The sequence below is a fragment of the Laccaria bicolor genome, genomic scaffold (genome assembly GCF_000143565.1).
Source record: "Laccaria bicolor S238N-H82 LACBIscaffold_1 genomic scaffold, whole genome shotgun sequence".
Classification (NCBI taxonomy): Eukaryota; Fungi; Basidiomycota; class Agaricomycetes; order Agaricales; family Hydnangiaceae; genus Laccaria; species Laccaria bicolor.
The window spans coordinates 2,787,549-2,802,410 of NW_001889872.1; the positions used below are offsets into that span (position 1 = coordinate 2,787,549).

At 49.8% G+C, this 14,862-nt stretch overlaps 8 protein-coding genes across 8 annotated transcripts; 3 read left to right on the plus strand and 5 right to left on the minus strand.

Annotated features, from left to right (window-relative positions):
- Window positions 1-112: 112 nt before the first annotated feature.
- Window positions 113-1,828, plus strand: LACBIDRAFT_301769 (succinyl-coa synthetase beta chain, SSC-beta; the record flags this gene model as incomplete). The annotated part of the gene is made up of 10 exons (XM_001873611.1): window positions 113-151; window positions 199-267; window positions 327-399; window positions 451-550; window positions 602-692; window positions 745-1,094; window positions 1,146-1,385; window positions 1,440-1,528; window positions 1,579-1,693; window positions 1,744-1,828. 10 exons carry the CDS (start codon window positions 113-115, stop codon window positions 1,826-1,828), a joined length of 1,251 nt encoding a protein of 416 aa, XP_001873646.1.
- A 171-nt stretch (window positions 1,829-1,999) lies between these two features.
- Window positions 2,000-7,239, minus strand: LACBIDRAFT_301770 (uncharacterized protein; the record flags this gene model as incomplete). Its single annotated transcript, XM_001874236.1, has 6 exons — window positions 2,000-3,013; window positions 3,075-4,861; window positions 4,922-6,176; window positions 6,236-6,369; window positions 6,424-6,744; window positions 6,870-7,239. 6 exons carry the CDS (start codon window positions 7,237-7,239, stop codon window positions 2,000-2,002), a joined length of 4,881 nt encoding a protein of 1,626 aa, XP_001874271.1.
- Window positions 7,240-7,574: 335 nt separating this feature from the next.
- LACBIDRAFT_301771 (uncharacterized protein) lies at window positions 7,575-8,391 on the minus strand (the record flags this gene model as incomplete). Its single annotated transcript, XM_001874237.1, has 4 exons — window positions 7,575-7,721; window positions 7,772-7,925; window positions 7,978-8,150; window positions 8,212-8,391. 4 exons carry the CDS (start codon window positions 8,389-8,391, stop codon window positions 7,575-7,577), a joined length of 654 nt encoding a protein of 217 aa, XP_001874272.1.
- A 76-nt stretch (window positions 8,392-8,467) lies between these two features.
- On the plus strand, window positions 8,468-9,645 carry LACBIDRAFT_170574 (uncharacterized protein; the record flags this gene model as incomplete). The annotated part of the gene is made up of 7 exons (XM_001873612.1): window positions 8,468-8,585; window positions 8,636-9,029; window positions 9,079-9,135; window positions 9,190-9,212; window positions 9,262-9,302; window positions 9,355-9,431; window positions 9,487-9,645. 7 exons carry the CDS (start codon window positions 8,468-8,470, stop codon window positions 9,596-9,598), a joined length of 822 nt encoding a protein of 273 aa, XP_001873647.1. The 3' UTR covers window positions 9,599-9,645.
- A 125-nt stretch (window positions 9,646-9,770) lies between these two features.
- LACBIDRAFT_301773 (uncharacterized protein) lies at window positions 9,771-11,242 on the minus strand (the record flags this gene model as incomplete). Its single annotated transcript, XM_001874238.1, has 4 exons — window positions 9,771-10,226; window positions 10,295-10,429; window positions 10,483-10,640; window positions 10,696-11,242. 4 exons carry the CDS (start codon window positions 11,240-11,242, stop codon window positions 9,771-9,773), a joined length of 1,296 nt encoding a protein of 431 aa, XP_001874273.1.
- A 148-nt stretch (window positions 11,243-11,390) lies between these two features.
- Window positions 11,391-12,205, plus strand: LACBIDRAFT_291883 (uncharacterized protein). Its single transcript, XM_001873613.1, has 3 exons — window positions 11,391-11,549; window positions 11,604-11,805; window positions 11,855-12,205. Exons 1-3 carry the CDS (start codon window positions 11,404-11,406, stop codon window positions 12,140-12,142), a joined length of 636 nt encoding a protein of 211 aa, XP_001873648.1. The 5' UTR covers window positions 11,391-11,403; the 3' UTR covers window positions 12,143-12,205.
- Window positions 12,206-12,211: 6 nt separating this feature from the next.
- Window positions 12,212-13,278, minus strand: LACBIDRAFT_301775 (uncharacterized protein; the record flags this gene model as incomplete). Its single annotated transcript, XM_001874239.1, has 5 exons — window positions 12,212-12,265; window positions 12,319-12,416; window positions 12,470-12,556; window positions 12,607-13,128; window positions 13,176-13,278. The coding sequence occupies 5 exons, from the start codon at window positions 13,276-13,278 to the stop codon at window positions 12,212-12,214; spliced, it is 864 nt and encodes a 287-aa protein (XP_001874274.1).
- A 120-nt stretch (window positions 13,279-13,398) lies between these two features.
- LACBIDRAFT_291884 (uncharacterized protein) lies at window positions 13,399-14,729 on the minus strand. The gene is made up of 6 exons (XM_001874240.1): window positions 14,509-14,729; window positions 14,390-14,456; window positions 14,308-14,329; window positions 14,103-14,198; window positions 14,019-14,052; window positions 13,399-13,971 (listed from the first exon to the last, which is right to left on the minus strand). Exons 2-6 carry the CDS (start codon window positions 14,453-14,455, stop codon window positions 13,620-13,622), a joined length of 570 nt encoding a protein of 189 aa, XP_001874275.1. The 5' UTR covers window position 14,456; window positions 14,509-14,729; the 3' UTR covers window positions 13,399-13,619.
- Between the last annotated feature and the right edge of the window lie 133 nt (window positions 14,730-14,862).

The window sequence follows — 14,862 nt, forward strand, 5'->3', positions numbered from 1 at the left end:
TATGATCTCCCTCCGTTGATCCGGCCAATTCGCCGACTTCCGGCGGTTTTCCGCTGTCATCGTTCACCGCAATTTCAGTACGTTCAGTGCTTGGCCTCACACATCCTTCAAAATGCTCTCGACGTTGAGGAAGGCGGGTACCATGGCACGCGTAAGTACTCTCGTATTCGACGTTAACTTAATTGACCCCACGCCCAGTCAGCGTCTACAGTTCAGCGGCGATACCTGTCTATACATGAGTACCAATCCATGAAGCTCTTGAACTTGGTAAGCAAGCTACATTCAAATCTATTCTCTATTTACACGCCTTGATACAATCTTACCAGTACGGTATTCCTACGCCAAAGAGCGTCGCTGCAACCTCTCCCCAGGAAGCGTATGCCGCCGCATCTAACTTTGGTAACCATAAACCTAGTCTATCATATGGCACGCCTTAATGTTTCGTATCAGGCAAGGACAAGCTGGTTATCAAGGCTCAAGTTCTAGCTGGTGGTCGCGGAAAGGGCAAGTTCGACAACGGCTTCCAAGGAGGTGTCCACATGGTAGATAGGTTCGTCCGTGCTCACCATTACATAAACTGGTCTTCAATCTTTCCGTTTAGCCCTGAACAAGCCAAAGAAATTGCAAGCAAGATGATAGGCTCCAAGCTCATCACCAAACAAACGGGTGAACATGGGCGGATCTGCAACGCCGTAGGTTGACTCTCGCCAGTTACCCAATCATCGCTTAGCGTTAGACATCCAGATTATGCTGGCAGAGCGTCGTCAACCCGCTCATGAGTACTACGTTGCCGTGCTGAACGACCGCGCCACGCAGGGAGTCGTTCTCGTCGCGTCCGCTCAGGGTGGTATGAACATCGAAGAGGTTGCAGCCAAGAACCCAAGCGCTATCATCACCACCCCTATCGATTTCGAGAAAGGTCTTTCTAAGGATGAGGCCATAAGCGTCGCAAAAAAACTTGGTTTTCAGACTGATAAGACACAATCAGAAGCCGCCGATATTTTCATTAACTTGTACAGGATATTCAAAGAAAAAGACGCAACCCAGATCGAAATCAACCCTATGGCGCTGACGACAGACGGAGAAGTACTCTGGTGAACTTGGCAATCTCATTTACTCTATCCTTTATCTCATGTCTTCTTTAGCATGGACGCCAAATTTGGCTTTGATGACAACGCAGAATTCCGCCAGAAAGACATTTTCGCCCTGCGTGACATATCTCAGGAAGAGCCATCAGAAGTTGAAGCCCAAAAGGCCAACCTCAGTTTCATCAAACTCGATGGCAGCATCGGTTGCTTGGTAAATGGTGCTGGACTAGCCATGGCGACTATGGATGTTCTGTCACTTCATGGTGGCAATCCGGCGAACTTCCTTGATGTGGGAGGGTGCTTGTTCTTGGATCATATTCAGTGAAACCAGCTAACCTGAGATTATTACAGAGGGGCTACCCCCGAAACCGTGAAGAAGGCATTTGAAATTCTTCTTCAGGATCCCAAAGTCAAGAGCATATTTATAAATATCTTTGGCGGTACGCAACTATATCACTCTACTTTCAAATCTCACCAATCTCTTTTAAAGGCATCATGCGTTGCGACTACATAGCTGAGGGTGTCATCAAAGCCACCAAAGAGCTTGGACTCACGATCCCCTTGATTGTTAGACTGAAGGGAACAAAAGAGGCGGAAGCCAAGCAGTACGTTTCTCGAATTATCCTTGATGGATAACCTTAATTCCTTTTTCTAGAATGATCAGAGAATCTGGTTTGAAGATTGTCGCGTTTGACAGTTTGGATGATGCAGCTGAAAAAGCGGTTCAACTTGCAGTTTAGAACTTGAGATATACCTTTTCATCTTAAATCTCTCTGGCCTAATGCCGATGACTTATTACCACGGAAAATGAAATTGTGTGCAATATATACGATATGAGAAACAATACCGTAAGAAAACAACAACAGGAAAACAGACAAGTGAAAAGCAAAATCAAAATGACAAAAATTCAATCACCAAGTTGGCCTGGCAAATGACGGAGGAGCGGGGTTATAGGCAATGGATGATTGGTGCTGGTTTGGTGGGTGCTGATGTGGAGCCATCTGCCCGTTGTCCGTTCGTGGTTGACCCCGAGCGGTTGGCACTGGCACATAGCCATGATTTTGAGGTCCTGAAATGCCCGACGCGTGCATCAACACGGGGCTACCTGCATACATGCTCGGTCCAGCATGTGGCATAACGGGACTCATCAGAGCCATATTGCGGCCGCGATTGACCTGAGCACCGTTTTGCTGTTGGGGTTGGTTAATCATGTTGGGCGGGGGCGGATGGGGTGCGTAGAGAGTTGGGGTACTGGGCGAAGGATATGGCATCAGCTGTGCTGGGTAGGGTGATGCGACAGGTCTCATCATGCCTCCCTGATTTTGATGTGCGGGTACCGCCATCGGCATCCAAATGGGCTGACTATAGAGAGGGGTGTGTCCGTTTATAGGCATCCTGCTAGAAACTGGGCTAGATGCCATTGCATGGGGATACATAACGGCTGGTGCGGGAGAATGACTCATCATAGGAGAAGCATAGGAATAAGCGGGACGCATGCCGTTGGGAGGTAGCGGTGAATACGAAAATGAGGGACGAGCCACAGGAGCGTTAGTTGAAGGAGGCGAAATGGGAGTTCGTGGAGCGGCATTCGAAGAGGACGACGCCGGGACTTGTTGGAAGGCCCTTGTGACGTCGTGAAGGGACATACGAGATGGGGGTTGAGGAATTGAGGGGGGAGGCGTCTCACCATCCTCAGACTTAACATCTTGCAAAGTGAAGGGTAAAGCTGTCAGGTCATCTGCGATGCCTTCCAATGAGTTAACGGCGTGCATGCTGGCTTTGTTCGAAGTTTGGGACCACACAGCTTTAAGGTGTTCAGGATCGGGACCTCGAGCGGGGGAATCCTTTACAGAGACGCTCAAAGAAGATCTTGACCAAGCAGAAGCCGCATGATGATTGGGTGGCGTGATAAGAATCCCTTCCGTCTGTAAGAGAATATACATATTATGTTAATTAGGTCCAACGGGAGAAGGAAGAAAAACTCACGGAGTCGTCAGAGCTTCTGCTGTTTGTCTTTGACATTATTAGAGAATCGTCCTTGGAACGGCCCAGTGGAGAAGACCTTTTAACTCCATTAATCGTAGAATTGCACGGGTTGCTTTTTGAGTCACGAGTAATCAATGCAAACGGCACGGGAGAGGTCGTCTGTGCATCGGCCACGTCTGAGCTTTCGGATTCCTCTAGCTCACTTGTCACTGTAAAGTTAACGAGGGGTTTGGGTTCTGGTTCAACGGCATCAATGCGAGAATCGCGATAGAAAGCAACGGCAGAACCTGCCGGCATTTTTGGTTGTGATCTCGACCGCAATGAGGCTGAGGGCTCAGACTTTGACGGGGATGATTCGTTTGACTTTGGCATTGAAGCAATGTTAGACTGCGGCAGCTCAGGTGGCGGGGAGCGACTCATTGTGTCGAGAGCAACCGACGGGGACTCCTCGTTGATAGAGTCGACTTTCGGTGACGGAGCTGGATTTCTCCAAGAAGAAGCACCATCGGCTACAGTGGGGCGTCCAAAGGCACCCACACCATTTGATTTCAACAGACTGGCTGATGGCATCTGAACCCTTGGTCGGTTTGTAGAGGTCCCATGTCTCGGAAGCATCACTCGATACCTGGGTTTGCCTTTGTGGCCGCCCGGTGGTTTACGGAACAAAACATCGTTCAGGGACAGGTCGCGTCGATTCATTCCCTCGACAGGTGGGTCGAAGGAGAGAATATCCCACTGTGTCTGGAATATTGGCCTGAAGAATGCGTGCAGTTGCCTCTTATGAATGAATTCCACGGCTCGGGATATAGAAGATATTTGGACAGTGTATGCATTGCACGCAGGTACAGGCGATCGAGGAGGTTCGCTTCCGGTCACGTCGAAAACTTCACGGGGCTCATCCGTAAAATCAAACTTATTTCGCAGACGAAGGGCAGGTGGGATCCAGCGCTCTTTTGGGGCAGCGGACTTCTGGGGCGTGAGTTGCAAGGATCGACCCTGTAAATGTTCCGACTCGAGGGCGGTGGTATCCTTTGAAACATCAGAGGAGTGTATATCAACTATTGCACCCTTTATCCGCGACATGGCATCATCCAAAGCTGACATGGTAGCCTCTTTATAGAAACCCTGGTTCCTTGGTGTTCGTTGCGAGACCAAATGTGGTGGGAGGGAATCTTTCACAACAGCGTCGGCAATTGCCTCTACAGAGACAGCTATATCGGGGAGAGGTTCCTTCGGAGGCGTTGAAAGGTCTCGTGGTGAGAGGACTTTCTTTTGAGGGGAGTCATTCTCCACTTCTGATTTGAGAGATGCCTTATTCTCTGGTGTAACCTCGAGAACGTCCTGTGACACCTTCTGCCTCCAAGTGCCAAAGTCGGTTTTCGTAGGTGCAGGCGCAATGGTGGAGGTGAGCTTATCCTCAAAGAAATCACTTGCAACAGCTCGCGACGTACGCTGAACGGCGGCGGCACTAAGATTGAACTCAGTTTCAGAGGATTCTTTTTTAGCTTCAGGTATCCCAACGAACTTGCCCATATCAGAAAAGTCGACAACCTCGAGGTCCTCGTTGGCTCCATCTGCGATTGATTCTTCCAGCGCTGACCGCGGGGGAGGATGAAAGGATGGGGCAGGTGGTCGAGGCTGTATTTGTCGTAACGTAGATGACGGTGAAGGAAGAGGCTGTGGATTGACTTTGACACGCCAGGAGGACGTCTGTGTCGCAGGAGAAAGAAGTGGACTAGTTGGAGTAGCTACGGAGGCACGGGATGGTATGAGACGAGAGGATTCACCTGGTTGGACATGTAAATGTTTAGAAGATGGTGGTCGCCGCAATTCGTCCGCTGACTCACTGGTAGGTGACTTGGATGCCGTCACGCTCTTAACAGCTTCCTCGATAACCGCGATGACGACATCTTCCCCAATGCTCACCTGCGCAGTTGTGGGAGCATCATGAGACTCCTTCTGCTTCGCTTTCTCTGCTTCAGCCTTCATTTTCTCCTCGAGCTCCGCAGCTTTCCGCCTTGCTCTTTCCTTTTGGGCTTCGCGTTCAGCCTCTTCTTGTTGTCTTCTTTGCTTGGCCCGTGCTGCAGCGCTCTGCATTACATCTTTCCGAGCTTCATCCAATTCCGGCGCAGTTAGGTGTGGTAGAGTGATGGCGGCAGTGGCCGCTGGAGAAACAAGCCCAATAGAGGCAGTTGAAACGGCAGGTGAATAAGATGGGTGAGGTTGACTGGACCCAGGTGTAGGAGGTTGCGGTTCTGTCAGCGGAAGTCGCGAATCGCGAGAAGAAAGTTGGTGGAGGGGGGCCTCAGGCGAAGATTGAGCCAAGTGAGGTGGTAATTGACGTCCACCCTCTTGAGAGGATCTGCGTATAGCATGTTGAGGAACTGGAGGAGGTGCCATGGAAGTGCGTCTGCCCCTTTCTGCGTTGAAGTCTCTGCCCCTGCCCATATAATCGGGATGTGGCGAAATTCCATCTCTGGTCAGTGGGGAAGGACCATCGCGTCGAGATGGCTGGTCACGGTCGCGGGGTCTGTCGTTACTGAAAGCGTGCGAAGGCCCTGATCCACTGCCACTACCACTATATCGTCGTGCACGCGATTCGTATTCACCCCCGGATTTTTGTAGGACCTGTACATTTGTGGGGGCACCAAAATCTCGATTCCGCAAGTCGATAAGTGGCGTCGACGATTCCTGGACACTTGTCCGCTTAGATGGGTACTGACCTTGGCCAGGACGGTGTGAATGACTGTAGGGCTCTAGTCTGTTTGAGCGTTCATTAAAAAGAACACGGGACGAGTCTTGCGGTGAGTGGGCGCTCTGCAGTGCGACAGGGGAAACCTGGGGACTCCCAGACCCATGGGAAAGGGGGGCGGGCGTGAAATCTCGAGAAGAGGACGCAGGTGATGACCGCGATTTTGGCCAGCTCCGGTCGAAATCGTCAACAAAACGTTCTTCCTTGCTTACAGGTGCAATAACCCCTGGTTGCGACTTTGAGCCGAGGGATGGTTGGAGTGGGGGGTCCTCGTTGGCTTCGATCTTATATTGTCTCCCGTCTCCGAATTCGATTACGCCTCCTAAAAAGTCATCATTATCTTCCTCCATCTAAAAAGAAATTTATATTCCGTTAAATTTGCTCAAATGGCGAGCCGATGTAAACCGACCTCATCCCAATGGTGAGCATTTGGATCCAAATGTACTCCACGAAAGGTATCAGCTTCTTCCAACCTTGCCTGATTCGCTGCAGCGTCAACAGCCGGTTTGGCTTGATCCACTATTGGCGGCTTGCGTGCCGCAACTGTAAAAAGTGTCAGGTTTATTAAATTTTCAATCAACTACCATGAGAACAGACCTTTTGCAACCTCAGCAGCCGTTGGGAAGTCATTCGGTTTCACATCTGGGCGCAGAGCAGTAGCTGTCGAGAGCTTGACGTTGCCCCATACAGGCTTGGTACCAACTGCAGTCTCCCTTTGTGAGGTTCCAGGTTGTGCGACGGCCGCTCGTGGTTGAGGTTGGATGACCTTTCCCGCGTGTGGCAACTGCGGCACCGATGTTGCTGCAGTTGTACTTGTGATGGAGGGAAGAGGATCGTTGCTCGGTGAATTTGTTGCGGGAGGTGGGGCAACAGAGGATGGACGAGACCATCCTGCCGTAGAAGTTGAGATGGCTGGGGCTGCCGTAAGTTTAGTTGTCACAAGCTTCGAATGTGAAGATGCTGGTTGTGTTGGCGGTCTGGCTGCCGTTGAAGCATCGGCCAATTAATAGTGTTCGACCAAAAGTTTCAAAGAGACGACTTGCCAAGTGGAGCCCCCGACTTTATCGTCAAAGACGTTGAGTTGGATGCTGATCCAGAGGCAGATGAATTCTTCTCAAGAAACCTCTTAGTGATGTTGACTGTACTAAATTTCTTTGGCTGAGGAGCAGCTGGTGTTGTTTGAGAACCCAAAGGAACAAGAGAGGGACGAGCTGGGGTCGGACGAGGCAAAGGCGTCGACGACACATTCTCCATGGTGCCGCCATCCGCCACGAGAGGAGTTGGCAGTAAATCTCCCAACGCCTTTACCTCACCGTCTCCCCATACACGCCCCTCACCCCCCACCGCCTTCTCGTTCTCCTCCTTGCTAGTCAAGTTCGGCAACAGCGTCGGTGTTTGGTCGATATGAGCCATAGACGCGTCGCAAAGACGCCTGTCTCTGTTATTCGTTTTCCCGTCAATTAACTAGATAAAATCCATGAGAAAGGAGATGAGGATATGGGTGTCGAAATTAAACCGACCTGGGGAGCAAACCGCCAGTGAAAGGGAGAGAATCTACTCGGAATCTAGCAAGAATCTACTTTCGTGTGTGTGTGAATATTTGCCAACAAAGGCGCCTCCGGCCTCCCCGGATCAAATGCGGCCTCACCTCAGTCAAAACCCTACCGTTTGAAAGAACCGACTTCAACTTGTGTACTTAGTCTGGTGTGCAATTGTATTATATTACAGGGCAAGACCTCAATAGCACATCATAGCTCAGCCAGCTCAGCTTCTCGCTGATTTAGTCGGTTAATCTCAGCATCCAATGCAACATTCGCCATTTCAATCTGCAACACGCTCGAGATAAGTTCCGTCCACCGCGTCTCCAGCTGCGTCAATTGTTTCCCGAATCGATCCTACCATAGCTTTTAGCGCATCGTGCAAGACAATCATCGTTTCAACGCACCTGCGTATTTTTTCGGTCCCGATTGACCTCTACCGTAAGTTGCACCAGTTCCTCAGCTGCTTTTTCAGTTTGTTTCTTAGTCTCTTCTAGCAGATAGTTTTGTATCCGCCAAGCATTGGGACCATAGGTTTGCAATAGCGCCAAATTGTTTTGTCTGCCAACCAACGTCAGACATCATACGACCACCAGAACCAAGTATCACTTACCGTATTCGTTGATGTTGCAACTGAGCGTGGGCATTATCCAAAGCTTCTTTCCATTCCTGTATCGTTCCTGGTGTCGAGGTAGGAGCAGGTAACTGATATCTGAGAGAATCAAGAGGTGGAAACGGTTGGCTGGCTTCAACACGTTGTAGTTCAGCCTTCAGCAAGGGGTTGTTCTGAAGCCAAAAATGTCAATATGTTAGAATCGCAGGCGCGTGATAAGATGTGCTCACGAACAGAAAAAAGTTGAATGGGTGGAGGTACGTTGGGGTGAAGAGATGTGGGCTGGACCAGTTCCCGAGCCATCTCGCGGTCCACCTTTTCTTTCAACTCTGGAAATTTCTGTAAATCATCATCGTAATATGGAAGGGAATCGTAAATTTCTGTGAAGGATGAGGACACTGTTTCTGTGGCCATTGAACAGGAGGGGAAGTAGCACGGCAAATCCCGAAGGTAAGATTGGCTGGACTTTCTTCAGTTCACCGTCGTCAACATGTCACTTCGCGTTGGGTTTCGCGCAGTCCGCGCCCTTCAAAACGTCTGTGCACGCCCTGCAGCGAGGCCCGTAACTTCAACGAGGCGATGCATTCACGCATCTTCTGCTTCTAACGGTACAAGTCCCTTACCCGGTTCCAAAATTCTGCTCAACGCCCAAATACAGCGTCAGCTTCACCCTTCACCGAACCCACGTCTCCGAATCACACCATTTCAAAATACGCCGAGACAACAGAAGCCCTTCACACATACGGCTCCTATATCACACAATGTCTTCCCAAATTCGTCCAACAGTTCTCCGTTTTGAAGGATGAGTTGACCATCTACACCGCGCCTTCCGGAATCATCCCGGTACTCACCTTCCTGCGTGACCACTCACAATGCCAGTTCAAAGCTTGTATGGATATCTCCGGTGTCGACTTCCCAGAGAGGGAGAAGCGGTTTGAAGTCGTATATTCCTTGTTGAGCGTGAAGCTTGGCGGAAGGATCAGGGTGAAGACTTATGCTGGAGAGGCGGATCCAGTTCCCAGCGCTGTTGAAGTCTATAGGGGTGCAGATTGGTTAGCATTGAATCTACTGGGTAAAATTGATGTTGACGGTAATTTTTAGGTATGAGCGCGAGGCTTGGGACCTTTACGGAATTTTCTTCGAGGGACATCCAGACCTGTTTGTGTTTTAATCTTCTCCCTTGGCATTGCTGTGCTTACTCCTTTTCCCCAGCCGGCGTATACTCACAGATTATGGTATGCCAACTCCGTTTACCCTTGCCTACCTTTCTTATCATCTTTGCAGGCTTCGAGGGCCACCCTCTTCGCAAGGATTTCCCCCTGACGGTATGTCAAGCACCATGAGTAACGGTTCAGATTCCTTACTTCCCAATGATAGGGCTATACTGAAGTCAGATATGATGAAGAGCGAAAGCGCGTTGTCTACGAACCTCTTCAGCTCACGCAAGCCTTCCGGTTCGTATTTCGTTAGTTCTCGCCCTCGAATCACAATTTGACTAACAAATTGTAGCAACTTTGAAGCTCTCTCCCCTTGGGAGCAAGTTGGTGAGGGAACGAAAGGTCGCAGACCAGAGGATTTGAAGCCTTTGCCCCCACCCAAGCCAGAAGAGGTCAAGAAATAGACGAGACGAGTATGATTGTAGCAATATAGTGATATTCTGCCGCTGCGTCATTAGAGGCGTCCCATGAATAATACACATTGTTATACAGGTAGGCAAAGGTATCGTGATTCAAGTAAAAAATCGTGAGGGGGCGTCTGAAATGCCATCAAGTGCTTTCCGATCAAATCAAGAGTCAGGAATCCTCCGCCTTTGCGTCCTTGTCTCCTAATTCAGTCGATACTTCGCCCTCTGCAACTCCGCTTTGCCCGTTTGCCTTTGCACCCCAACCCATTCGTGCGACAACATATTCCTGGCCAATCACCTCCACACCAACTCGCAACGATTCCGCGACGAGATCTTCGACCCAATCATATTCATCCCATATTGGGAGCCATGAAGCTGGCACAGCTTGTGTGACGCTGGTATGCGTCAACTTGTGCTCAGGGTCAAACAGGTAAACCAGGAACTGAAGCTGCTGGGGGGCTTCTGAAGCTAGTTCAGGGGATGATGACGAGGTTGGCTGAGAATAGGTATTCAAAAAGGGCTGAATGCGTAGATATACGTGGGAGTAGGTCGTGGGCGACGAAGATGTCGCCGGTTTAGCTTCGGTGGCCTTTACGTTATTCTTGACAACATCTTCGATGTTTGCCTAGAAAGAGGGAGTTTCAAATTAACACCTGTTTGTAGGAAAGCCGGGGGAAAAAAGATAGAACTTGCCTGTGCCAGCTTCAGGGCAGCGACATAACCCTCGACCGTGTTGAGATCACGACCATCAGTGGCCGTACCCTCCTTTGGCCGCGACTCATGCCCTCGGTTGACGATGAGATCACCGCCTTCAACCTGTTCCATAATCTACAGTAAAAGTGAGATGAAGCCAAAAGCAGTTCAAATTTGACTGTACATACACGAGCCAGAGCGCGATATACAAGAGACTCAACGCCATCATAGCCTTGCATGTCATGGCTCAACCAGATCTGAATCACCTCATGTTCGGAGATGGGAGGTGCGACGACGTTCAAAATATCAGTTAACGTGGAGAGGCCAACGCGCTTGAAGTCTTGGCCTATATATAGATCATGATGACTCCCCTTTGGATGGCGTGCAATGAATAGACCGACCTATCTTATCCAATTGAGCGGACTTTGCGTACTCGATGACGCCTTCCCCCCACTTTCGAGCTTGCTCGTTCTTCGGAAGGTGCTTCACCTGCTCGTCAACAGCCGACTTTGCTTGTTGAATGGCAGCCGATGCCGTCGACCATACAGAGCCCCATCCCCAAGATGCAGAAGACTGCATGTCGGGCTTCTCCTTCTCTTTGGCCTTCCCGCCATCACTGCTGGCAACCCTGTTCAGAGAGGTTGTTGACGAAGAGGCAGAATGCAGCAAAGACGGGCCACCACCCAGTCGAACACGTTCAGTACTCTTCCTGAGCGTTGGCGTGCCCGACCGCGATATGTGTACGTTGGTGGGACGAGTGGTCTCGGAGCTCTTCTGGGTGATTTCATCGAGGAAAGCGAGAACCTCAGCAGCTTCACCTTCGTTGTTGGTTGTTGCTGCTACTTGGTTTGTGGAATCATTCTTTCCCTCTGGAGGAGGAGCAAAAGAGTCGAGATCGTCAAGGAATTGAAGAGCTTCCTCTTGCTTTGATTTGGATTTGGATGCCATGGATGAAGACTCAAAAGAGAGCCCTCGAGAGACAGGAAAGTCACGAGGCTGGTTACATGTTCTTACGTAAGCTGAAGCTCAATCACCGGCAACTTGAAATGCATGTGATTGGACTTTGACCTTTTCTCCGAGAGGTAAACTGTTTCTTCTCCTCAATCTCAATGTCACTTATAAACGATATAATCACCAACCCCGCCTACCATGACTACCTCGCGATCCTTAAGGGTGCTCGCAATGGTTTCGTCTACGGTGTCAAAGTACGATTTCCACATGCACTCGTCATGTCCGTTCTCTTTGGCCGTGGGGAGTAAGTTCACCGTCATTCTAACCCGCCTAGGTTGACTAACTAACAGTAAATCAGCTGGAAAGCACGGGCGCGGGTCATCTTCCGCGCTACCCGCCAACATGCCTTCAATCTTGCAAAATTTGTAACTTTGTACAAAGTCATTCTCCTACTTCAAAAGAAGTTCAACGGCGGGAAGGAGAGGAGCGCCGATACCTTTGTGGCAGGACTCCTAGGAGGTTATGCCGTCTTTGGCGACCGAAATGCGGTGAACGAGCAGGTTTGTCCCGTTCAAATCTCAGTCTTTACGTGCCAATGTAAAATCACAGATTGTACTCTACGTCGTTTCACGCGTCGTGGCATCTTTCATCCCTCGATCATCATCTCCATACAACACATCCCCACAATCAGCACTGGCGACCTCCGCGGTGAAACCTATTCCTCCGAACTCCAAGTACTTTACGGTATTTGCCGCTCTCTCATGGGGTGCAGTTATGTGGCTATTCCGACACCGGGGAGAGACCATCCAACCGGGGATGTTTAACTCGATGCAGTACCTATACCGCGATTCAGAAACGTGGAACGATCTTAGAACATTATTCTGGCATAACACATGAGTTACACGTTCAATCCATACACACATAATATTTAGCTTATCGAATTCCAACTCGGTTCCTTTGACAGGTTCAGTATCCTTCGGGAAGCTGGTGCAGCCTTCTCGCCACCTTTCTGCATTTATACTGCACGAAAACTATGAATCAGGATTGCGTGGTAGGCAGACGATTGAACTTACCGCGAGCATCTCAACTGCCGCAGTGCAGGCTTTATAGCAAGTTTCGCAATCGCGTAGGCCGTCCCTCAGCGCATCCATCTCGCCTGCGACATCGGTCCCTGTGGGAGATACGTCAATCCCCATCTTAGAACAGATTTACGGTATCTCTCACCAGTCTCGATCCTGCCGGCTAACGCCTTACGCTGCCTATCCCAACTCGCCACCGTTTTGTCGCGGTGAGATGTACATTCGCCGTAACCTTTGGAGCTAACTTTACCCAACGTTCAAGCCAGGTCAAATAGTATTTACCATGTGGAAATATTTCTTCTGCGAGAAGAAGCTCGCGAAGAGCCCTAACTCGGAAATCCTGCAGTCGTACGATCTTGTGGTAGGCCTGAACACTTGGGATAACCTTGACTTCATCGAGGCGATAGGATGCCATTGGCGTTACATATTGGCTTGCTTCTGACGCAATCCTGTCCATGTCATGCAGCGTTGCAAAACTGTAAACTTGAAGAGGATGTGCCGGCGCATGGGCCTCAAGATGAACCTTGAGGGATTCCACAAGCGGACTATCAATGACGTATTTATCCGCAAGCTCGAACATCGTTGAGAGCAGTGGCAGCGGAATGACGGTATGGGATTCAAATCGAACCTTTGGTAATCGTGTCGTGAATTTCTCATCAAAGGAAATGGCCACTGGAGGGGGCGGTGGGTTATGGAGTAGCTGGAGTAAAACCTCTAGTATGCCCGCTTTTTCGTGGAGATCTAAATTTTCTTCCGCGCCAGGAGATGCGTCTGAGCAAGGTGCACAAAGCGCAAACATGTCGCCTAAACGACTATCAGGACGCGACGTGAAACGTTAGCAAACGGCGTACGAAATATTTCGCTGCGCTCCATTGCATTGCGATTCACTGGGAAAGTATTATCGTCAGGCACAGAATGTACCAAGAAGTCAGGATTTTCGCAATGGAAAGGCATGATAGGTCGTCGATGATACTGATCACTTTTGTGTGTACGAGGCGCAGCCTGTCGACGTGTAGTGATACTCACAGGCCACGTACTTTGCAAATAGTGCTGTTACTTATGGGTATATTGATGGTGTGGCCATCAGGTCAGAGGAGATTGCTCGTTTGAACGGCGTACAAACGGAAAGCGTATGTGATGAGAAACCATACGTGCGGTGTTGCAAACAATCGATGAAAGTGAGGGATAAATGATACACATGAAAAGGAAGCAGAAAAGAGATCATAGTGGTATCGTGGAAAAAGGTAAAAAAATGTAAGGGAGTCTAAAGCCCAGAAATCCCAGAAAAAAGTCCCCTACATGATGATACACTTGCCCGGCTTCTTCTCTTTTGTTTTGGTCGGCACTGAGCCCCCAGCCTCTATTCTGGTCTGTCGTAATGCACGAACGAGGTTCATGAAGAGGCGCTCTACGTTCTGCGCTGTCTTGGCCGAGGTCTCGATGAATTCACAGCCGAAGTGCCGCGCCATAGCAGCACCTTCCTCCTTGGACACCTCTCGCTCGTAGGTCTTGTCACACTTGTTGCCCACAAGCATGAAGATTGGTTCACCACGCTTGACTCGGCGCATGGACTGGCGGAAAACCTCGAGCCGATCGAAGGTCGACCGAGAGGCGATGGAATACACTAAGATAAATCCTTGCCCCTCTCTGAACACCCATAAGCTAGGGTAACGAGGTGTACTAATAAGACTCACCGGACCCACTGATCACGCAACGTGGCATATTCCTCTGGTGTTTGGTGAGTAATGAGAAGTATCGGGGGGAGAAAGAAGGCACACCCTGTCCAGCGGTGTCAATGACCTCTACAAAACACATCCTATTGTCTACCACCAACTGCTTCCGGTATGCGTCTTCAATCGTGGGATCGTACGTCTACAGAGCTGTTAGAGAGTGTCGGAGAATGGTAAGTGAGAGGGGTACCTCTGATAAAAGACAATACTTGGTTGATCATTGTACAATAGAAATGAGAGGTTAAAAGCTTACCGACGAAACAGTTGAGGGTAAACTAGGTAAAAAAGCGTTAATCTGCAAGTCCAACTGTGTTTACGACAAGGGGTGGGCGCACCTGGACAGCTAGCGCTGTTTTGCCCACACCGCCATCGCCCAGCACAGCTACTCTCCAGTTGTCCATTCTAACAAGTTAAGTGAGAAGCGAGGACAGAATGCAAACTGACGAGAACAAACCTCAAAAAAGGTCAGAGCAATCGTAAACGAGAGTGGGTCGAAGGTTGAAGATTTGCCGTCGAGAGTCGGAAAGAGACGAAAATGACGGATTTGTAGATAGGGGGCCGAAGACGAGAAGAGCAAAGCAGAAAAGAGGCGAGAATCGTCGTCGCGGCGTCGTAGTTCGTGGAGAGGTCGTAAAGAGGCGGAGAGAGCCTCGGTAGACAGAAAGTAAACGGCTCTAACAAAGCTGTAAGCAGCTGTGAGTGACAATATGAGTCGGACTTGGTTCGCCCACTAGAAAATTCGCTGGAATTCCGGTCCTATTTCCAGCCACGTTGTCGGATTCATCCTGATCATCCTGGATCTCCCTGA